Genomic DNA, 23,926 nt, shown 5'->3' on the forward strand with positions numbered 1-23,926 from the left:
GAGACAACTTGGGACTCCTCAGCTCTGAAGGCGAGTCTTCTTTCTTCCTGTACTCCAGGCTGGCAGGGAGGCAGGATTTCCAGAGCTCCTGGAGCACAGTTTGAAAACCATGGACCTAGGCAGCCTTGTGTTCATTGTCTTGGCTTCTCAGAGAATCCAGAGGGTCCTGAGGACCAGCATCCACGGGGTAACATGGCATGATTCATGGATGAGGATGCGGACCTCAGAGGGGAGGGTGGGGGAGGAGAGTGTATCGACCTCCGGGGTGTGCATGTGGAATGGCTACTGTCTCAAGGGAGCCCCAGCCCTGATGCCTGCAAGGTCCCTGGAGCCTGTGTATCCATGGGAGAGGGGACCTTCATGGGACAATGGACGTGGCTTGCACACTTGCATGGGCTGAGCACTCCAAAAGCCTCCCTGCCCCTGCCCTACTGTGCTTCCAGGCCTTCCCCTGGGCATCCCTAGGAGCACCTGGGGCTGTCTGGGTCCAGCGCAGGAGCAGGAGCTGATCAGGGGGCCTTCAGAATCAAACTTTCCCCAAAGCTGTATAATCTGGGCCTCTGGCTCCCACTGGCCTGAATGAGGACTGAGCCAGGATCAGCATTTTCTATTCCAGAGAAAGAAACACATACTCTAGTAGAGCTGGGCATTCAAGGCCCATTCCCCACATATGAGTCAAATGGGTTAATGCACATAAGGCAGTTACTCCCCATCCTTTCCATGCCTTAGAGATCGTAGAAAACTAAAGTATTTATATAGTTGCTGGCTGCCTAGCAGGCCGAGGGACAGTACTGCAGTGCACAGGTAACCGGTTCTGGACATACAAGGATGCTACCTTGGGACGCTCACATGTAAAGCATTTAGCCGAGGCCCCGTGACAGTGGATCTGAACCTTCACTACACGTTAGAATGGGCTTTAAAGAAAATAATTTTGCCCAGGCCTTACCACGGGTCAACTGTCTAGTGATTCCGGGTGGTGAGGCCTGGGCATGGGTATATTTTTAAAGCTCCCCAGGGAGAGTTGAGAAGCCCTGGCCCAAGAATGAAGTGAGCATTCAGCAAATGTCAGCCATCTCTAACGAAAATGCCTCCGTGTCCTCCAATGTGCTGTTCTCCTTGACTGAGCAGCAGAAGGGCTGGGCTGGGCTGGGCTGGGCTGGGCTGGGCTGGGGGGCCAGGAGTCATGGAGGGCACCACTGCTCAGGAGAGATGAATGCCGGGTAGGGCAGCCTGGCATCCATCTCCCTCAGCCATGTCTCGGAAAATTGAATTACCACTTGTATTTTTCAGCTGCTGCCCGCCTGGCTGGCTGGAATGTGGAAGGGAGCTGAGGCAGTGAGCACCTCAGGGTAGGGAAAAGGTTGTGGGGAAGACCCCCCCAGCCTCCCTCCCTAGGAGAGAGGAGGCAACTCAAGGGGTCCTTTGGGAGGAGACCATTCCCAAGGTGGGCCCTCAGTCTCCGATCTTCCCAAAGCCAGGCAGGTAGGATGAGAATGGGCTGGCTGGCTCGGGAGAAGGGGGAGACTCTGGCCCTGTCTGTCCTCGGGAAGGTCCCTCTGGGGGAACAGGATTGGTGTAGCTGCTGTTCAAGGACAACCAGGTTTGTTTGGAGAGAGCAGAGCCCAGGTTGTGAGAGCCCAGCCTGGGTCTCCAGCACGATGGAGGCGGCCCACCAAGTAGAACACCACTAAGTTGAACACTGGGACACAGGCTTTGGTCCCCAACCTGATGAGAAAGTTGCCTGTGTGTCCTCAGCCTAGTCCTCTCATCCCTCTGGGGTCAGGCACTTGATTCACAGGGAAGGGGACTGGACAACCTCCGGGATCCTCAGGCAGGCTGATGCTCCTAGGCAGGGCTGGCATCAGAGTCCATCTACAAGGCCGGCTGGCCCATACAGCGCTCTGGAGAGAATTAGGGAGATACCCCCTGTAGGACCAACGAACAGAAGTGTGCACTGCCCACACCAAGACGTACATGTGGGGACACAGAATAGATGGCAGGGGGTACAGAACCCTAAGCACTAGGTATCACAAAGCAAATGCACCTGGAACAGAACGAAGGATCTCAGAGCCAAGGGGACCTCTTCCAGGGCCCTGGCCATTGACATTTCCAGGCTGAGCTGGGCTGCCATAGGTGACTCTTGGTTTCCACCCTTCCTCACACTCCCGGGTCCCCAGCGTCCTGCTTCCCTCCTGCTTCCCCAGACTGAGACTCCCAGCAGACTTCCTTTCCCTCTCCTGACATTTCACAGTTCACAGAGCACTTTCAGACACAGCATCTTATTTGAACTTCACTGGAGAGGAAGGAAGCAGGCTCCCAAGGGTTAGAGGAGCAAGCCAGGCAGGGGTGTAGCCAGGCCCACAGGGAGGTTCTGTCTGTCTGTCTGACTCTAGCACAGCACCTGGCCCTCTTCTCTCTAGAGGGGTCCCACTCTTTATTGACACAGAGAAGGACTGGCATTCTCCTCCTCCGGGAAGTTTTCCTGGACTGAAAGGAATGTGATTCATGCAGACCAACAGTGTGGTGTACCAGCCGGGGCTAGCGTTTGCTGTGCAGTGAGGAGACATCACCAAGTCTCTGGGTGGACCTAGGCACTCCCTGCATCTTTCTGGGGCCTCAGACACCTCCTATAAGTCTCCATTATGGATTTCTCTGCTCAGTTGGACTGGAATCCCCAAGGAAAGATTCATCTGTTCGTCCTTCCTCCTTCTTGAAGCTTCCTTGATAAAGTGGCCACACCCAAGGCTTGGCCCATAGGAGGCTGGACAATAGCTTACTTGAACGGGGAAGGACAGCCTGGTTGCAGAACTGTGGATCGGGGTTTGGAGGGAGCTCTCGGGATGCTCACGCCTGGGGTGTGACCAGAAACCAAGAGCAGGGGCAGGCAGAAGCAGAGGTTGTGGGTGTAGGCGGGCAGCGGTTAAGTGCTTTGCCTGGGAGCACTAACTGTCTTCAGTGAGGCTCTGGCCCTACTACTGACTGGCTACCTGCCCTTGACGGGCTCGGTTCCCCTCATTAAGCTTCAATTTATCCACCTGTACTAGGAAGAGGCTGAGTAGGACCGCAGTAACAGTAGTAATAGTAATTTATTCATTAGCGACTTAAATAAAATCAGCGAAGGCCTACTAGGGGGGATATGCACCATTCTTATTTAATACTGCTGTCGGGATGGGGAGGGCTTGGGCATTATGATCCCACCCACATAGGGTTAAGAAGCTGAGGCTCCGAGAGGTCAAGTCACCAGCCCAAGCGCTCCAGCCCAGAGCTAGCCCTGACACAGCGGGGCCTGGAGCACAGGCAGTCTGACTTCAGAGCAGGATAAGTTGTAAGCACACCCCCTCCCCACCCTCACCCCCCAACTCCTTCCTGGCCACAGAGGTGTTCTCCAGGGGTCACATTTGAGGACATCCCGGGGGCGGGGGGGCAAAGCTGGTTGATCTTCCCAGGCCCTGGGCTGTGGGGGCCAAGAGTAAACCCCCCTCTTGCTCCTTTCTAGCCACAGAGGTGTTCTCCAGGGGTCACATTTGAGGACATCCTGGGGGGGGGGGCAAAGCTGGCTGATCTTCCCAGGCCCTGGGCTGTGGGGGCCAAGAGTAAGTCCCCCTCTTGCTCCTTTCTAGCCACAGAGGTGTTCTCCAGGGGTCACATTTGAGGACATCCCGGGGGGGGGGGGGGGCGGGGCAAAGCTGGCTGATCTTCCCAGGCCCTGGGCTGTGGGGGCCAAGAGTAAGCCAAGCGGACTCTGGGACTTGCCCGGTAAGGAAGGCTTCCCGGAGGAGGAAGCACAGACTAGACCCAGGGACCCGCAGGGACTCCTGAGGACGCGGAAGGGGGCAGGGCAGGGCTTTCTGGCTCGGAGAGGGTGGAAAGGGGGCAGTGAGCCCCAGCCCAGCCCGGACCCTTTGGGGGGGCGCTCGCCTCCGCACCGCCGCCGGGGGTCGCCCCGCAGCTCGGGCGGTGTCGGGGCGGCCCGGCGAGCGCGGCGGGCGGGGTCCCGCTCCCCCGCACACCCCCGCTAACCCCTCCCCCGGGCGCCCATTGGTCCACACCCCCCACCCGCACCCCACCCTGCGAGGAGCGCGGCGCGGAGGCGGTGGTCGCTCGCCTCGCTCCGGCCCGGCCTGGCTTGGCGGCGGCGCCTCTCCCGCAGGACCGAGCCCGCGGGGCGCGGGGGGCGCGGGGCGCGCGGGCGGCGCGGGCGGCGCGGGGGGCGCGGGGCGCGCGCGGGGCGGGCGGGGGCGGGCGGGGGCGCTGCGCCCGGGCCCGGGCGGTGACCGGCGGCGGCGGCGGCGGCGGCTCCAGCGGCTCCAGCGGCTCCAGCTCCCGCGAGCGCGGTCCCCGCGTGCGCACACGCACACGCACACGGCGCGGCGCAGGGGCCCGGACACCGGCCGCCGGCGGACACGCGGACGCGGGGACCCGGGCTCGGCGCGCGCTCCTCGGCGCACTCGCTCCAGCCCGGGCGGCGCGGGCCGCGCACTCGCCCCTGCGCGCCCTCCCGCCCGAGTCCGCCCGCAGCCCGCCGCAGCCCGCAGCCCGCAGCCCGCAGCCCGCGGCGAGCCCCGGTGTGAGCAGGTAAGGGCCGCCCGGCCGCCGCTCCCGATGCGGAACCCTCGTCCCCGCGGGGCAGCGGCCCCCTTCCTCCCCTCGGCGACCCCGCGAGCGCGTCCTCCGCCGACGGATGGCGGGCGGCCAACCTGCCGAGCCCGAACGAAGCCCCTCCCGCTGCTGCTCCCTCCCTGCGCGACCGCCCGCCCCCCCCCATCTGGGATAGTACTTGGGGCAGCAGCTCCCTGCAGCCCCCCCCCCCCCCGCGCCAGAGGGAGAACCTGGGGCAGGACCGGCCAGGGGGACCCAGACCGAGGGACCCTTCTCCCTACTCCCAAGGCAGACGGACGCGCCTACGCGGATCGGGAAGGCAGCGCTGGAGGGGCCCTGGCTGCTACCGCAGTCCCCACGGGGGCCGAGGGGTGGGCAGGCGCTGTGCAGGGGGGTGGGGGCAGGGGCCAGCCTGGAGTGCCCCCCCCCATAGTGACACATTCGGGATTGTCCAAAAGAGCGTCGTCTCTCGGTTTCCCGCGGCGCAGAGGGGATGGGGTCTTGACGCCTGGGCGCCGGTGGTGGTCTCGCAGGAGACGCCCTAAGGGGGCCTGCGGGGGGGGGGGAGCTCCGGCCTCCCCGGGCCCAAGTGGGCCAGCCCGAGACCCCTGCCGGCCGCCTTAAAGGCACAGGCTCCTGCTGCAGCTGCGGGAGGCGGGGGCCACATCCTGGGCGGGATGTTGGCGCTTTGAGGGCCTCCGAAGGGGCCAGGGCTGGGGGGGGGGGGGGAAGCTAGCCGCTCAGGAGGGAGCCTGGCCAGAAGCTGATTGCTTGTCACACGGAGCTGGGGAGCGGAGCCTCACCACTGGAAGGAGTTCAGGCCCCTTTTGGAAGCTGCTGGGGGAGGGCTGGTGGGCCCCTGCGAATTCTCCAGGCCATTTCTACGCTTTTAGTGTGGTCAGTGTCCCTGACTTTACCCTGGCCCTATAGCGTCCCACAAAGCATCCCCTCTCCCCGCTAAGAAAGAGAAAAAAAAAAAAAGAGAGAGAGAGAGAGAAAGAAAGGAAGGGAACACACAGCGGTTAGCTTTTCTGTTGCACAGCCCAGTGTGTGGGGTGCCTGGGGAGTGGGATGGGGTTACACACCATCAGTGGAGGGTCACTTGCCTTAGGACTGCTGTTAGGCAGAGAGAGACAAGCATCAGGTCAGGCTTGAGGCTTTGAGTGGATGTGAACTAGTGAAAGGGATGAAAAACTATTTATGAGCTTGGGGGTGGGCAGCAGCAGCACCCAGATTTTCTCAGGAGACCCCAATCTCAGTTTGGTGCTGGCTGCGGGTGGGGTTGGCAGAGTCCCCAGCTGAATCTGGGGCTCCTGCTCCCCGCTGACCTTGGGGAGGGCAAGCAGAGGTGCCAGTCTGGATACAAACCGAAATTGGAACATACCCACTGGAAACAACACACTGGGGTGGGCTCTTGGCCAAATCTTCCAACCAATCCATCAACAGGTGGGTAGGGTGACCAGGGATGCGGACCTGGTCCCTTCCTCTATGGATGATTCATTGGTGGGTCTGTATCTGGGCCCGGCTCCCTCTAGTCTGTTTGTCCCTGTGTGCAGTGAGGACAGGTGTCTGTGGGAAGCCTCTCGAGGGACCCTTCCCTGCATTCTGAGGACTAACCAGGCTAGAACATCCATTAAAGTCCTCTTTTGTGTAAAGTTCAGGCTGGCAGGAGGTCGACTGGAGAAACACTTTGGGACCCCCCCCTGCCTTTTTTTTTTTTATGTGGCCATCCTGCCCTTTCAGTCTTCTACTTTGGGACACTCCCTCAATTTGTGTTGAATACACAAACACATAAAATAGGTATTTACAAATCAGTATGTGCAGCTAAGGGGCTAGGAAAAACAGGAGCTAAGGCTACAACGTGGCTTTCTTCCTAGGGAGGTGGCCTCAGAATGAGTGTCCCGGGTCTCTATCCTCCCAGGCATGAAGTCTTCATTGACCAAGGGCTGGCACCAGTTAAGTGGAGGACACATTGTGCTGTCTGCCAGAGGGCAGAACCAAGGTGTGCCAAGCGCAGAGCGGGAGCCCAGCTCAGTGCCAGGAAGGCCTCACTTCCCTGAGAGCCACCCAGCATGGAGCCAGTACCTGGGGGTGACAGTGGGTTTCTGTCTTAGGAGGTATGTGAGCAGAGGTCTGATGCCCCAGATAGGACTGTTGGGGGCTTTCTACCCTGGTAGGGCCAAAGGCGTGGGAAACCTTGGCCGCCCCTGGACACAGGAATCTGAGTCCAGGGACTGAACCTGCTGGGCCTAGTGGTCCAGCTGCCTGGCAACATACAGGCTTAGAAACTCCTTGGCGGCGACATTTGTACTAAGCCCTGGATGCCGTCAGAGGCACATGGTGACAGCCACCCCCACAGTGACACACAAAGAGGTAGTGACACACTGCCTAGGAGGCATGTAGGTTTCCAGTGACACCTGCCACAGGGCTGGGGCAGGACATGCAACAGCAGAAAGACATATGGACTTTGGGACACACTGTCTCACACAGATCTTGCATACCTGGGGACTCGGACATTGGCCACAGGAAGATCACAAAAGTCTTCCTTAATGAAAGTCTGGATGCACACGGAATCAAATGGAGAAAGTGCATGTGTTGCATGAGATTAGACTGAGGGTTGACAAACTTTTTCTGGAAGGGGCTAGATAGTAAATAGGCTTCGCTGGCCACGCACCCTGTGGCAGCTACTTCGTTCTGCTGTTGTAGCAGAAAAAGCAACCGTAGGTGATACGTAAACAGATGAGCGTGGCTGTGTTCTGATAAACTCTGCTTAGGGATGCTGAAATTTGAATTTCATACAATTTTTTATGTGCCACGAAATGTGAGTCTTAATTTTTCCTGACCATTTAAAAATGTACAAACCCTTCTTGGCTCACTGGCTGTACAAAAATAGGGGACAGGCTGGCTCGGACCTGCTGTAAGTGTTTGCCAACCTCTGGCCTAAGGTCAGAGAAGAAAAGTGATTTAAAAGATTAAAGGAGGAAGGGCTTAGTCCTGGGAGCCCGAGCTGCCCTAAGGGGCCGTGGATGCTTCCCTTCATTCTGCCTGGAGCCCCAAGTGTCCATCTGCTTAATGGGTCAGTGCCAGGAGAGGCTCCCTGCCTGGCCTCAGCACCCCACCCCAGACAGGTCTTTGCTGTGTACGTGTGATAAATCTAAGGACACCTGGAGACAGCATTCATGAAGATGAAATGACGACGTGTCACTTCAGCTCACCAAATAGGTCCTGAGTCCCCTTTTCCATTGACCCTCTGTGTCCAGGTCCCTGCCCGCCTCTACCAGGAGGGACATGCAGGGACACCTGGACAAGCCCCATGTTTCCAACAAGATTTGAAGCTCACAGTGAGCAGGATGAGACCTGAAATGGCCCAGGCAGGAGGGAGGGTCTCCTTATCTAGGGCTGGTGGTTCTCAGACAAGGGTGCGATCAGCGGAGGTAGAGGCAGCCAGGGCGGGCTTCCTAGAGGTGGTGGTGGGAGGTGGGCTTGACTTGAGGATACCTGGCTGCTCTCCATCCAGTGCCATATGTTGCCTTCACCATCTTCAACCTTCCCCCTCTCCCCCCGACAAATGGGCACTGCAAAGGCTTGGCGGAGGGGAAAAAAAAGCTCCTTTGTAGGCTCCTCCACACGGCCCAGCTTCTGATTGAAGGCTGTGTAGTGAACCAGGTCTTGCCTTTGGTTTCTTCCCCTCCCTCCTGTTCCCTTCTGACATTTCCTTCCTGCCATTTGCCCCGAGGTGGGCCAGGGAGACTTTCCTCTCCCCTTTTCCGTGAGTCTCTGGATTCTGTTCCCTTCTTTCCATTCCCTGCCCAGGGATTCCCCGCCATCACCTCCACCCTGAATCCGGAGAATGGCCTCCGTGTGGGTTTTTCCCCTTCTGCTCGGCTTGCCAGCCGTCTGAGGAGTATTGCCTCAGTGGGAAGCTTCTCATTTCACTCCCCAGCTTAGGGCCCTTCAGTGCGCCTGTCTTATCCCGGGGACCAAGGCTGCAGTGTCTCTAGCACCCGCAGACTGGCACCAACCTCCCACCCTCCTGACATCTTGCTGAGCCCCTGAGCACCCCCAGTCACCCTCCCAAGCCCATTCTCCAGGCACTTGTCAGAGATCTCTGGGGAGGTCTCTGGGCTCTCACTGTATGCCGGGGTCACGTGCGAATCAGAGCTGGCTCCCCCTTCCAGGGGCTCATGCCCACTCAGGAGGGCCTGCGGGGTGACAAGGGAAGGCAGACAGAGAGGCACTCACAGTCCCTCCCTGCCTGGGAGGTGCTCCCTGGACTGTCAACAAACAAGGGTCTGCTCCTGGCTTCCATTCCCTCCCTGGCCACCCTCTCCCTCCACACCTCCCACTGCCTTCCACCAGGCCCCTGCCTGCTCTCCAGACTCTCCCTCTACCCCCATTATTATCTTCTGCTTCCTCCTCCCCTTCTCCTCCACTCTCAATCCCACTTCGTGGGGGGGGGGGGTGGGTCTCTCCCTGGCAGAGAACTCCCAGCATCCCTTCCAGGACAGCAGATGTGCCTGGACTCCTCAGTGTGGAAGGGCTTTGCAGCGTGACTTTGGGAAAGTCTCCTGGTTTCTCGGGGCCTCACACCCTCGTAAGTGAGATGGGATAACACTCCCAATGTGCATGTGTGCGTTCCAGCCCAGCCCTTCCCTGCCCTGAGCCCAGGTTTCCCACGTGTCAAGTGGAGGGTGTGGGTGGGATCGTGGGGGACTCTTCCAGGGACCTGGGTTGTGTCACCTACTGGGCACAGGACCTCAGTGGCCAGGCTATGAAAGGGGAAGGTTTGAACACCCAGAGGAGCATCAACATTAATGATTAATCGAGAGGATGCCCTGCAATCGAGAGGATGCCCATTACCCAGGCATCGGGCTGTGGCCCTCATCAGCTCTGACCCTACTGAGGAGGAAAGAGGCTTTAGAGGTTCCCTGTTCCTTCTCCAGAAGCGAGTGTAGTTTCCTCCCTTTGAAGGGTGAACTTGGCATGGAGGGTGGGGGCAGGGTGTTGGGGTGGGTAACGTTTTTATCCTTTAGCCTTCCCTTCCTAGTTTCCTGCTCTGGGAGGGAGAAAAGGAAGTGGGGGGCAGGTCCTGCTTAGGTGCACTAAAAAAGGGAGTATGTGGTGAGCAAGGGAGGCCAGTGAACCACTTCCTGTGGGTCAGCTGTCTCATGTCAGGCTTGGCAGTGCCCGGTGAGGTGAAGGGAGGGGTGCTGAGCAGCCAGGGGAGTTCAGTAGTGGGTAGCCCAGATGGGCGCCAGCCCCATGAGGGCAGAAGAAGGGCCTAGATCTGTGTGGCCCAATGGAGCAGGAGGGTGAGGTGCTGCCCTCCCACCGTGGGGGCGTGCAGAAGGCAAGGGCTGGCCCCAAAGGACATGGTGGAAGGAAATCAGAGCTTTTCCCTGAGGGCCCTGGGCCAGCCGCTGAGCGGGGTGGGCACCCGGTCCCCGGAGCTGGGCCATCCTCAGCCGGAGGGCAGCAGAAAGGGTCCTGCAGGTGCAGTCGTGGGGCAGCGGGGAGTGGCTGCAGGGTCTCTGAGTCCCCTCCCACTCCATGGGGAAAGTGGGGAGCCCGGTGAGTCACCGCTGGCTCCCGCGTGCTGACTGATGACACTCTGTTCCTGTGTGCTTGGCGCAGTGGCTCACCGAGCACGCGGCGGCTGCTCCAGTCTGTTCCCGTTGGTTGCTGTCAGTCCACCACGCTGGTGGGGCCCGAAGAGGGCCTCCCGAGTGTGGACGGGGGAGCAGACTCCCCTCTAGACCACATACCTGTCACATGTGCATTCCCGCCAGGCAGGGCTCCAGTACTCTCTGCTGTGTGACCTTGGGAAGAATCTCACCCTCTCTGGGCTCAGTTTCCCCACAGGGAGTGCAGTAGTAATGAAAGATGGCCTTTAAAGCCCGTCTCCGGTGTGAAATGGTGTGTCTATAATGAACTCTTCCCAAGGAAGATATTTCAGATGTAGAAATAACGTGCAGGAGGGAGCTGACCAATCCCTAAAGGTGTGAGAAGGATCACGAACAACGTACAGTGCATTCTGCGCTGATCTTCCCTTTACCAAAGACAGAGAATGGCAGGAGTGTAAGGATGGAGTGTTCGAGCTTTGGAGCCAGCCGGCTTGGGTTCCCTCCCAGCTCTACTGCATATTTGCTGTGTGACTTTGGAGAAGTCACTTAGTTTCTCTGTGCCTTAGTCACCTTAGCTATAGAATAAGGATAATGCTAGCAACTACTTTAAGGTTTGGGGCGGGTGAAACGAGGTAATGCAAATTGCTTGGAAGAGTCCCTCGCACATACTGGGCGTTTAATAAATGTTAGTCATTAGCAAATAAAGGTGTAGCAGTCCTGCTGCTCCCATTTTGCAAGTGACACAGGGCAATGGGGATAGAGGTGACAGCGAGAGGTGCAAAAACCTGAACACAGGTAGTAAGAAATTAGTGACGGTTAATACCAATGTGGCCCTACTGTTGGAACCAGCCTATGCGATAGACTCTGTAGTTTACTTACATGAATTTGGTGTCTTACCGTAGTATTTCTGAGATAGTATTACTATTATTTCCATTTTACAGACAGTCAAATCGAGGCACAGAAAACCTGATTTTCCTGAAGTCCTAAGTCTTAAAACTCTAGCAAAGTGGTCCCCACGTCCGCCACCATAAATGCCAGGGAGTAGGGTTTAATTGTTCTCAGATCAGTTGCAGAAGCCAGTTGCCCCAGCAGAGCCTGCACCCGAGAGAGCGAGCCTGGAATATCGGTGACCCGCTTGTCCTGAGCCAGCTGTGTGGCTGGGCCGAAAGAGTCCAGTGTTTATCCTCAGGGAGGGGAGAGTCCCACCCCAGACCACAGTGACCAGGCCTAGCCTTGTCCTGTGCCATGGTCACTGGCAGGTTGGGGGAGTGCAGAGGGGAGGTGGCCAGGATGGTGTGGGGGAGGAGGAGCAGCTGACAGGACTGGCATGTGTCAGGGAGGGACACATCTCAGGGCGGGATCTCAGGGGGCAGGGGCACTGTGCCTGTGGCCCACAAGAGGAGCAGGTTTGGGGCAAGTGGCCTCCAACTGTAAACTCTGAGCATAGTCCAATAAGGGTGCAGAGAGGTGTCAGGGCGTGGATGGGGGGCGGATGAGGGGCAGAAATGCCAGAAGGGGCTGGGGACACTGTCATCTTGGAGAAGCTAGAGAAGATGATCCCTGAGGTCCCCAACTGGGGGCAGGGGGCATGGGGGAGATCAAGGCCCTGGAGCTCTCCCACTCTCTCTCTCATTGGGGAGTCCGGTTGGGCAGGGGGTGGCCTGGGGAGGGGTGGGAAGAGGACACTAGTGGGTTAAGAACGATTAGATCTTAAGAGTTCTCATCACAAGAGAAATGTTGCATCTGTGTGGTGACGATGTGAACGAGACTTAACCGTGGCGATGGCACAGATGAACATCCACTCGTTACGTCACGTACCCGGGACTAATAGAATGCTACGTGTGTCAATTATATCTCAATTAAAAGAAAAGAGGACGAGAGTGGGAATGGGGAAGCCGGGTCCAGACCCAGATGAGGCCCTGTGATGAGAGCACCCCAGCCCCTCCACCCTGCGTCACTGGGCTGGTTCACATCATTGCCTAAGCAGCCTAGTGACAAAGCAGAGCTGGGGGATGGTGGGGCCGTGGGGCCTCGGCTCTGGCTGGTTTCTAATCAGTGCCGAGGTGCTGGCCTGCGGAGAGCAGGCAGGAGCACCCAGCAAGTCCGGCGTGCCCCTGGGAGTGTGCGAGCGTGTGCGTATGTGTGTGTGAGCATCTGTGCCAGAATCCAAATATATCTAATTGCCTCTGTGCATCTGAATGCCTTTGCGTACTCAGTGTGTGCGTGTTACTCCTGTAGATCCAGGATCTGGTAAACGTACGTGAGCCTCTGCCCTGCTGGGTGCTTGCATCCGTACCTACCTTTACGCTGTGTCCTGGGTGTGCTTCTGCATTTCTGCGAGGGAGAGCGTGTGCGTGTGCAAATGCGCGTGGAGTTGCCTGTCAGCCCCTGAAGGAATCTTCACCTTTGCGTATCTCGTGCGTGGCAGTGTGCTGATGCCTCAAGTGGGTGCCCTGGGGATGGATGTCTCTCTTTGTCTCTGTGGGGTTGACATGTGTTTACGCTCTTCTCTGTGGACCTGCTTCTGTGTGTGTGTGTGTGTGTGTGTGTGTGTGAGAGAGAGAGAGAGAGAGAGAGAGAGAGAGAGAGAGAGAGAGGATATAATCAAAATCCAGCCAGCTCTCAAACACAAATCCATTCTCTGCTTGCGTGCTGCCGCCCACTTGCCCCTAGAGCACCCAGAGTTGTGGGAGTTGCTTGCTCTTCCGGTCCAGCTCTCTCAGTTCTAATAAAGGTCAAAACAGGCACCTTAAAATCCTACTCTACATGAGCGTTACCTGGAGAGCCAGAACCGGCGTTGATCTTCGGGGCCTCAGCCCCGGAGACACTGACTCAGTTGGGCAGGGGTATTTTTAAATGTCCCTCAGTGGTTCTGATGGGTGGTCGGAGCTGAGTGTGGGCTAAGAGGTCAGAGCACATCTTCGGACCGGGGTTGGGGCTTGGGGACGGGGCAGCAAGTCTCCGTTTGGGGGACCCCGTCCTGAGGGAGGCAGGTAGTGCTGTTGCCATCACAGAGTGTCGCTGAGAGCCCGGAGCTCTTGATGTCATTTCTAAGTGCTCTTCTCAGGTGTCCTCCTCCAGGAGCCTTGCTGTGTCCCAGGGCGGAGGTCTCCCCCCCCCCCCAAGAGACAAATAGCAGCTGGTCCTGTTTATGGTGGCACCTTGCTGGGAGTATGAGGGAGGTGGCCTCTGAGGAAGGAGCACTGTGTCCGCTTGGTGACACAGGCTGTGCACCCATTTCCCTTCTCTGGCTCTTGTCCAGGTCCTGCTGGCTTGGAGGGTGCTGAGATGGGGAGTCACCTCCCTCTTGGCTAAGACATGCATGACCAGTCCAGGTGTGGAGGGTCCTGGAAGTGGGTATAAAAATCAAAGCCTGGGAGTCCAGCCCAGCTGGTCCTCGGGGTGCCCAGGGATGCTGGGGCCAGTGTTTCCCCAGCCTGCCCAGTCCTTCCTGCCCCGCAGGGGAGATCCTGCACCGGCATCCTCAGGGTGCCTTGGACTTCTCAGAGCATTTCTTGGGGATACCCGAAGCCTCCCTCAGTGTTTCTGAGTGGGCCCTCGGTGGATAGAGCAACAGGTGGTTAAGATAGGACCCCTTTTGTTGAGCTTTCCTGCGGCACATTTTTTTTCCTCTTTTTTGGGTCCTTGCTTGTCACCAGATTGAGCTTGGAGAAGCTAGGAGAGAGGGGAGGACACATGGGTAGGCAGAGAGCCAGGGGCACAGAGGAACCAGGGTAATGGCAGCTGTGCCCCCCGAGGGGGTTATGCAGAGACTAATGGTTGGGATGCAGCCCTCCATGGGTCTCTGAATCAGGCACCTATGGTGGTGGTCCTGACACCGACCTACTGCATCGTTTTAATAATAATTTAATAGTAATAAAAATACTATTTTTTAAATTACTGCGTAGTATTTCCTTGCATGGCTGCCGGGGCCTATTAACAGTGCCTGCTTGATGGATGCTTTGTTGCTTCATTTTGTGCTGTTGATGCTATTTTAGGTGATGCTGCAGTGAATATGGTTGCATATGCTTTTTTTTTCCCCCTAGACCAGTGCAAATATTTCTCGATAAAGACCCAGATGCGGAATTGCTGGGTTGAAGGGAATACACATTAATGATCGATTTTAGAAGCAGACCAGGCTCTACCCCTGGCAATGTGCCAGGGCTCGCACATCCTCCCCATTGGGCTCCCTTTACTCGGTCTGGTCCCCACCAGGACCTCCCCACTTGGAGCATGCTTTTTGGCAGTCACTGTCTTGTATGTCACCGTGGTGGAGGCTTTGTCCTGCAGCCCAGGTGGCCTGAGGGAGGGTGAAAGGTTACGTCTGTTAGCAGGCGGGGCTCGGCAGCTGGCATCAAGGGGTGAACACGTAGTAGAAGCACAGTTCTTTCTTATGTAGTGGTTCAGAGCGAGGCAGGCCTTCCAGCTGGTGGGGTGCTCACTGGGATTTGGTTCCCTTTGGTGTGTTTGTTACTCTCCACTCCATGGGTGTTGCCTTGGTGGCACTGTCACAGCCAGGTCTAGCACTTAGGAAGGGTGAAAGAGCAGAAGCGGGGAGTGTGTGCTGCCTGAGGGACACATGGTACAGAAGTGATGCATGTCACTCCCACCCATATTCTGTAGGTGGGAACTTCATCACAGGCCCACACCTGTGAGCAGAAGGGACTAAGAAATGTCCTCTCGAGGTGGGCATGCTTGTGCCAGCTAGGACTCTGTGGCAGTGGAGGGAGATATGGGGACACAGTTGTTTGCTACAGAGGGGAAGCCATGCAGACCCTTCTGGTGGTCTGATGGGGGCCTGAGCCCGTGTGTTCCCCACCGCATCCCCACTGCCCAGCACTGTGTAAGTGCTCAGGAAATGCCTGTTTGATAGAAGAATTAAGAAGGCATAGACAACGGCAGGGAGGGGCTTACCCTTGTAGGCCAGAGCCTTGCTGCAGGTGAGGAGGGTGTCAGGTGCCCCTCCTCTGCCACGGGACCCACAGGACTCATGCTTTCCTTTCTCTCTAGGCCGTAGACACCTTGGGGTTAACCAGTGGCTGCTCTGAGTGGGAGGCAAGCAGTGCTGCCCTGAGTCTCCTTCCGGATTGAGAAGCGTCATGGCCAGCATCTTGCAGGCCTCCCTGGCTGCTTTCCTCCTGCTGCCTGTGGTAAGGGCCCAGGACCCTCCCCTCCTTGACCAACTGGAGCCCCAGGCTCACCTGAGCTCACACCCCAGAGAACCTGTGTCTGTTGTGTGTCCTTTGCCAAGCTCAGGTCAGCTGGCTGTTATCTCTGCCTGAACCCCCACCGAGCCATTCAGTACCTTTGTGTGAGATACAAAGGGTACCCCTTCTTCAAGATCTTGTACTGACTTGCCTAGAAATTATGACACAATTTACTAATCTATTACGATGATGCAGATGTGGCAACCTTTAGAGTTGTGCAGTGTACAACCTGCTCGACTGTATGCAGGGGCCTTAGTTAGAGCTGCAGAAAGCTTTTTGATCCCAATCCCCAGCCCATAAGTCTCGGCCAGGTTAGAGCTCAGAAGCCTGCTCTTTGCTAATGCGTCTTCCCTAAGAAGGGAAGGGTCGGGGAGGAGGGTTCCTAGGCCTTGGCCTCTGCCCCTCAACCTGGGAATTTAGACCAGCAGTCGATGCAGCTGTCTTCAGAGGCCTGGATGCCAGTCCTGTCTCCATACTGGCCTTACTCATGACCCCAGAGAAGCTCAGCCCTCTCCCTGGAAGCCTGCACACCTGTGAATAGTCAAAACTAGATCGGATCCCTCAGCACTGTCCTTAGCAGCTCAGATGCCTGTGCCTGCCTTCGTACTTGTGGGCACCCCTTGAGGAACCATCCCTGCCCCAAGGTTTTACTTGAAAGTGACAGCATTAGAACACAGCTGTCATGGTAGCAACACATGGGCTTAAATCCACACTTGCCACTAACTGGTTGTGTGACCTTGGGCAGGAACATTTGATCTTAATGAGTCTTGGTTTCCGCTTTTGTAACGTGGGGGCAGGAGTGAATGGGAGCAGTAGTAGGTCCCACTGAATGCAACCACTGCTCCTTTGCCCACAGCCGCTGGGGGTGCACCTCCTTCCTGAGCCCCCAGAGGAGAGAGAGGATGAGCTCTCCTAGCCCCTTCTCTCTCCCATCCCCTCCTTGCTCCCCCGAAGTCCAGTAGTAGTAGCTTCAGGGCCTCTAGAGCCAGACTGCCTAGGTTTGGATCCTGGCTGTACAGTCTCTAAGCTGTGTGACTTTGAGAAAGTTACTTAATGTCTCCGTGTTTTGGTTCACGTCTGTCAGATGGAGAATGAGCCCAGTACCCACTTTCTAGAGCTCTTAGACGGTGTATGTATATGACAGAGTAATGCGTGCACACAGTAGCACAGTGCTGTGTGTGTGTTTGCTACTATTATTAAACACGTGGAAACGGAGACCCAGGGAGGGGTGGAATCCAGTGAAGGCCGCACGTTGAACTGGGGAAGGAGAAGAGCCCCCGTGGTATCCGTGGCAAAGTGGAGTCAGGGCCCCTGCTGGCCCTGAAATCTTTCTGGCACTATCTTCCTCCTGCTTCTGCCCCCCCAAGCCCCCACACACTGCCCCGGGGGCTTAGGTAGCAGGGCTTGCAGGTGAGCCTCCTCCTTGCTCCTCCTGTCCATCCTGTGTGTCCCTCGCAGGCCACCGCCATGCACTCTGACTGCATCTTCAAGAAGGAGCAAGCCATGTGCCTGGAGAAGATCCAGAGGGCCAATGACCTGATGGGCTTGAACGACTCCTTCCCAGGTGAGTAGGGTGGTGTGGAGGTCATGGTGTCCCCAGCACATCCAGGCCAGCCTTCAGAAACTGGTGTCCCAGCCTCTGGCCATTTTATATAGAGTGGTGGAGGGTATAGGTGTCTGGGCCCTTCTGAAAACCCTCTGGGGTGATGGGAGTCCTGGATCTGCTCTGGGCAGTGGCCCCGGGTTTGCCCTCCTGGGGGACAGCCTGCTCAGGATGCCTCACTCTGGAGGAGGCAGTTCTGGGTGGCTGGATGTGGCTGCCTCTGATCCCACGGGGGCTGGGATCGGGCTGGTGTCTGCGCTGAGGAGCGGCTGTTAGTGAGCTTATTAGCAAGCAGCCTGGGCCTGGTGGCAGCAGGGACACAGCTGTTGCCAGTGGCCGAGCCGGAGAGCACCTGGTCAACCCAAAGCAGGCAGTGTGGGGTCATTCCCCGCTTCTTCTACTCGCTCCGCCAGAAGCCAGGGAATGAGGCTACAGCAGGAACCCCACTCCTACGCCTGCTGGGTACAGAGCTTTTCCTGGGGCTGCTGTTAGCAGTGATGTAGTGGGGGGTGCTGCCTCCTGGTGTTGGATGGGGCCATGCACGGCAGGACACTCAGCAGTCATAGCTCTCCCCATTACATGCCTGAAACACCCCCAATCCCAGTGACAACCCCCAATCCCTCCCACCTTTTCCAAGTGTCCCGAGGGCATGGGGTGGCTCCTGGCGGGGATCCAGGAGTCTGTGTAAGCCCTCTCCTGCTGACTCCTCTCTGCACTCGTGGTGCAGATGGGATGCAGGCCCACAGGGCAGAAGAGGGCCTGGGGATTCGGGGCTGGGGACATCCCTGGAGGCTTTGGAGCCTCACCTGTGCCTATGTTGCTGGAGGGTGGGGCTCTCTGCCCAGACTAGAGGGCTCTACTTTTCCCTCTGGATCCTCCTCATTTATGAGGAGCTCTTCTGAGCACCATCTGTTTAAATCCTTGATTAATCGGCAGCCCAGTTAAATGTAATGGTCCCTCCGGGCTGAGCTCCCTGTGTAGTCAGTGAGCATTAACTGGTAATGAAGCTGCTCCTGGCCAGGCTGGCCTTTCCCTCCAGGCCAGGCTCTGGCTCAGCCCTAACTGAAGCCGAAAGTGGATTCTAGGCCCTCTCACCCAGGGCAGCTGAAGCAGGGGGCCCAGGTGAGTACACAGTTGCAGGAGACCAAAAGAATATCTGGTCCAAGCCTCTGGTCTCAGGGATGGGACATGGGGAGCCCTGGGGGCAATGACTTGTTAGGCCACATGGGGGTGGGAGTGGGCGTGAGGCTGAGGTGTCCTGCCTCCTAGCCCCAGTTGTTCCTGCATTGGAGGTCTCTGAGCAATGAGAAGCATCCAGGAGGGAAGAGTAGAGGTGGGGTGGGGACCAGGCCTGGTGAGCTGCATGCAGGTTAATTGCACAGTGATTTGGGGAACCCTGGGTTGGGGGAGAGCATGAGGGCCTGGCCACAGGGGTGCCCTCAAAGAAGCATGAGCAAGATGAATATGAGGATGGACACCCTCCCAGGAGTGGGCAGGCCAGTGCTGAGTTGGGGGGCCTCACCCCCAGGTGATGCTCCAGACAGGAAGAAAGGAGTTCTCTGTGGGGAAGGTGGGCAAGGATTCATGGAAAAGGTGGTATTCAAACTAGATCCTTGGTTCTTAAACCTGGCTGCACTTTAGAATCATCAGGAGCTTTTAGAAAAATTTACCCAAGCCACAATCCAAACCAATTAAATCAGAACCGCGGTCCGCTGTAGTCATGAGTTTTAAAGGCTCCCCAGGCAATTCCGATGAGAAGCTAGGCTGAAACCCCTGAGCGAGGCTTAGGACAAGCAGGCGCTTGATGGCAGGTGAGAGCTGGGGGATGGATGAGTGGGGAGGTGGGGAGAACATTCTCGGCTGAAGGAACCCTAGCAGGAAGAGGTGGGGGAGGGGAATGGGTAACTCCCTGTATCTGGAACCCTGAATGAGGGTGGGTGGGAGTGGGCTACAGAGAGGTGGCCTAGGGGCCCAGGGGCCCTGTGAGTCAGGGCTGACCACAGGTCACACTCAAACCTGGACTTGGGTGAGGAACCCCAGGCCTGTGGAAGAAATTCCCTCATCTGCGGACCTACTTATTCATTTATTCACTCATTCATTCACTCACCCATTCATTCATTTATTTACTCATACATGCACTCACTCATTCACTCACCCATTCATTCACTCTCACTCATTCACTCACCCACTCATTCGCTCGCTCACTCATATGACAAATTGGAATCTTAGTGTCTGGCCTGGATTGAGTAGGGCAAGGCCACAGGTAGGGGACTGCAGAGAGACTGATAGGCCCGGATGCAGTTCACAGAGGTCATGCCAGGGCGGAGAGGTGGAGCTGGTGCTGTGGGAATTCAGTGGAAGGAGAAAGTACTTTATGCTGCGCAGGGTGAGTGGAGGTGGTGGGATCAGGGAGGGCTTCAAGGAGGAAGGGGCATTCAGGCTGGGCATGCAAGAGGCAGGGTGTGGAGGGGTCTTCCGGAAGCAAGCTTTCCTCTGACTCTGAGTGACCAGAGCAGAGAGGAGTCTACACCCTCCTACAGTCTGCCTAAAGATTCTCTTACCTCTCCCTATTGTCCTGCTATGAGTCATAGGATGGGGCTCTATAGACGAAGCTGAGATGTTATTAAGTAGAGTCAAAAGGCAGCCATCAGGTGGCAAAGAAGAGACTGAGGGCCCAGCTGGATCACCACCTCCACAGCTCTTTCTTTCTCTGTGCCTCAGAACCTTCTCTATTAAAATGAGCAGGTGGGATGGATCATGTTAGTAGCCAGTACTTATATAGACTTACCATGTGCCAGTCAATGTGCTAGTGCTTTTTTTCTCCAGAAACTTAGAGGGTTGGGTCTGTTATTACCCCTATTCTATAGCGAGGAAACTGAGGCCCACCGAGATTATGTACCTTGCTTGGAGACCAGTAAGATCCAGAGGTGAAACTTATAGTTGGGCACTCTGTGCCCTCAACCATTGGGATCCGCTGCCTTGGAAGAAGGATACGATCCACTAAAGCTCTAGCCCCCCTCACCAGCCATGTGATCTTGCAAAGGGCACTTAATGCCTTCATTTTTCTGTCTGAAAAATGGAGGAAAAGATGTGTACTACCTAGCATTATTGCATTAAATGCCAGTCATGGGAAATGCTAAGGGTTCTATGTGGCATTTGCTAAGTACTCAACAAAAACATGATAGTTACTTAGAGTTGTCATCTTACGGTATGGAGTGCCTCCAGGGTCTCCCATCTTCTACTAGATCTGAGTTCTGGGGAAGTGTGGAGATCTCTACAGGAAACAGATCAGTACAGTTTGGAACAATCTGGAAGGGCTTTCTGGAAGACCGGAGGAGGGGTTGGGAACCAGATCCAGGCTGCAGAGGGCAGATGGAGAAGCATGGGAAGGGGAGAGAGAGCTCCAGGTGGGGGATGACCCCTGATAAAGATAGGAAGGGAGCAGTGAGTTCAGTGGGTGGGGACTGTGACAGCTCACACTTGAACACCAAGGACAGCTTCCGAATCTTCCCCCACACGGAGTGGCACGGCGTAGCTCATGTAACCTCACCGACTTATGGGCTGGGTAGAGTTTTTCCTCCCATTTTATAGCTGAGGCTATGCAGACTCACAGAGGTTAGGTTGCTAGCCCCTTACCTGGTAGGTCACACGGCCAGGGAGGGAGGAGCCAGGATGTGCATTTGGTAGTTCCGCAGTCCTTGCCGTTAACTGCTACACTGTGTTGTGGCTCAGAGGAGGAGCCGAGAGATAACCACCAACTGCTCCCACCCCCCTTGTGCAATGAAATGTCACTTGGCAGAGGAATGAGGCTGGAGAGAGAAGTAGGAGGACGGCCTTCAGTGTGCTCCCCGAGGCCTGCACTTCACTTGGCTAAAGGGCATCAGTGTTTCTAAGGGCCAGGATAGCAGGAGGCCTCAGCCTCTAGTGACCCTCTAGGCCTCACCTCCAGTGCTGTGGAAGGAGACAGGGCCTGGCAAGGGGAGGCTCAGAAGTGTCCAGCCTGGCTCACTTCAGGCCTCTGGTCAGCAGGGGCTTTGCCCTACACGCTGAGGTTGGAAGAACCCTTCGGGGGGGCTTCAGACCGGGTGGCCTCTGGGCATCTCTCCAATGCTGAAGTTCTGGGAGAGCACTGATCTTGCGGTCAGCAGATGGGGAGAGTTTGCTAGGGTCTTAATTTTGCTCATGTGCTGTGTACGAGCCTCAGGTCCTGGGGGCAACCTTGTCATTGCAGTTGAGCTAGGCTTCCTGGCTTCGTATTACACCTGCTTGGGAAAGCCAGACAGCAGTTGATCTCTTTGCGCTGTGCAGGGCATTAGAACCCCTAGGGGCACTTAACAGATGCTGATGGCCAGGCCCTTCCCACACCAACGTGATTAGCATTTGGTGTGTGTAGGGTGCTTGTTGGAGGTATGTGTTAAAAGCCTTCAGATGATTCTAAAGCATATCCAAGTTTGAGAGCTGTTGTTGTGGCCAGAGGATGGCATCCACTGGATGCTCATGCCCTCTTGGACCAGAGAGCAGCCCCCTGAGCACAGCTAAGCCAGGCTGGGAGCTCATTCCTAGCCGAGAGCCAAATGTGAATGTAACGGAGAATTGGCAGTTGGCATGGTGTTGTGCTCGGGTGAACCGAGAGGCCAGCCCTCCCACTGCACCTCTTCTTCGCACCTCCCCCCCTTTTGTCCCTAAGCATATGCACCATGCACAGAACTCTGGCCAGAGGTCAGCTGTTGCCCCGAAGTGTACTTGAAAATGGAAAAAGAGGGATCCCTGGGTGGCACAGCAGTTTGGCGCCTGCCTTTGGCCCAGGGCGCGATCCTGGAGACCCGGGATCGTATCCCACGTTGGGCTCCTGGTGCATGGAGCCTGCTTCTCCCTCTGCCTGTGTCTTTGCCTCTCTCTCTCTCTCTGTGTGTGACTATCATAAAAAAAAAAAAAAAGAAAATGGAAAAAGAAAATCTGTCAGCCTGTTCCAGTAACTGTGAGTTGTGAACTCACAGTCATGCTTTGCTATACTTGAAAAATGTATTTCTATGCATTTCGTATATTTCCTTCATTCTTTTAAATTCTAAAGCGAGTGTGTTGGAATGAGGATACTAATCTACTAGAGATGAGGTGTGTCCATCCTACAGTGTGTGTGTGTGGCTGGGGCAGTGGGGGGCTCCCTGGAAGGCACCTGCTTCCTGTCAACCCCTCAACCCTTTTTCTGTCCCTAGGACACCCTAAAGAGAACTGGGATGGTAATGCACAGAGCAGCCTTCAGAGTGGAAGCCAAGGGGCAGAGAGATGTGAGGGTGACAGGGTGGGACCAGAGTTCCACAGACAGCTGAAGAGGGTAGCGAAGCCAGGCGAGGCCAGAAGAGCGAAAGCTGCCTGCATGGTTTTTTGTTCACAACATCCTCGGGGTGTTTTAAAGATGTTTATTGGGACTGTTTTGAGGAGATCTGTTAAGTGGTTTTGTACCTCGTTCCAGACCCCTGAATGCTCAGTGGGACTTGGGACCACATGGAGTCCAGCTCTGTCATGAGACACAGAGAGAGGTTGAGGCTAGAGGTGGCAGTCACTGGCTGGGTCACACGGAGGACTGGAGCCAGCTCTGGGACAGGGCCCAGGTCTGCCATCCAACTGGGGGCTGCCCTTTGTGTGGCGGTGCTCTTGTGCCCAGAGAGAAGGAGAAAGGACTCCAATGCGTGGGAACGGGGGCTCTACTCTTAAAGAGTCGCCGGGCCCACCCAGGTCACAGGCACGGCCTGCTTTGTCCTCTGCTCAGCCCAAGCGAGTCCGGCCAGCACCTCCTCTTTGCAGGGCTGTGGGGCTTCCGGCAGCCTGGAGGCCTTCCCTGCATGTAAGTGGGGCTGCTTGGGTGTGGTCCTCCTTGGGGGTCCCCCTGCTTTGGAGAAGATGAAAGAGGCCCGCGGTGGCTTTGGCTGGAGCAGGAGGGAAGATGCGGAAGCCTGCTCATTGCTATTCTGCTGCAACCTCAGAAGCCTGTCAGGGTGCAGAGCGCTTCGCCCCAGCCCCACCTCCACTCTCACCACACGAGGAGAGGCCTGGAGGAGGGCGCCACCTAAGGGCTGGTGCCCTGGCTCCCCAGCCCCGGGGCAAGATCAGCTTCTTGACTGCACCTCCCAGCCACTCAGACTGAACAGGCGCTCAGCATGGGAAAGGCTGGGGTCTGCGGGGACCCTCACTTCTGACAGTCGGTTCCGTTTCTGTCCAGACTGGTTTTCCCTTGGTCCCATAGTTCTCAGACTCGAGCCTGCATCAGAACCTCCTGGAAGGCTTGTCAAAACGTAGAATTACTGGACCCCAACCCCAGAGTTTCTGACTCAGTGGGTCTGGGCGGGGCCTGAATGCGTCTGCATCTCTGGCAGGTTCCTGTGCTGTCCCTGGCCTGCGGTTCCCACTTTGAGAACCCCTGACTTCCAGAGGGGAGGACTGCATCTTCATTCCTTCCCCATCGACCCCCCCTCCCAGCACTGAGCTCACAGCTGGTCCCCATTTTATGGATCAGAAATATTGGCTGTGAGGTAAATCGAATCATTTTTTACTCTGGAACCGTGTGCTAAAATGAGGGGCTCGTTTTAACAATACCCAAGCATCCTCCAAGGGAGCACTGTGTCTTTGTCTGAGTCCCTTTGGTGCCCCTGGTCTCATGGGTTTTGAACACTGCGTGGAACTGGACAAAATCATCACCATGACAACCTGCGATTAGCTCCTTATTTTGTTCCAGTCGAGGCTAATGGCCCTTGTGTTCTCTCTCTGTTCAGTGCGCCCAAGTGGTCTTTCCCCCTCCTGCTGTCACGAGGCACCGCGTCTCCATGGCTGCTTTGTGTCTAGTGTCTTAGTGAGAGCAGCCCCCCCAACTCAGATCCCCCCAGAGTGTGCACAGCGCT

At 56.7% G+C, this 23,926-nt stretch overlaps 1 protein-coding gene across 4 annotated transcripts in view; it reads left to right on the forward strand.

Annotated features, from left to right (window-relative positions):
• Positions 1–4,492: 4,492 nt before the first annotated feature.
• ADCYAP1R1 (ADCYAP receptor type I) overlaps positions 4,493–23,926 on the forward strand; it is a 58,389-nt gene continuing 38,955 nt past the window's right edge. For all 4 annotated transcript variants that reach the window (XM_055314820.1, XM_055314819.1, XM_055314821.1 and 1 more), the window contains exons 1-3: positions 4,493–4,575; positions 15,234–15,373; positions 16,889–16,994. In XM_055314820.1, the coding sequence (XP_055170795.1) occupies positions 15,323–15,373; positions 16,889–16,994 (157 nt within the window). In that variant the 5' untranslated portion in view covers positions 4,493–4,575; positions 15,234–15,322. The remainder of the gene's footprint in view (positions 4,576–15,233; positions 15,374–16,888; positions 16,995–23,926) is intronic.

This window comes from Nyctereutes procyonoides, unplaced genomic scaffold, assembly GCF_905146905.1.
Source record: "Nyctereutes procyonoides isolate TBG_1078 unplaced genomic scaffold, NYPRO_anot_genome, whole genome shotgun sequence".
Taxonomy (NCBI): domain Eukaryota; kingdom Metazoa; phylum Chordata; class Mammalia; order Carnivora; family Canidae; genus Nyctereutes; species Nyctereutes procyonoides.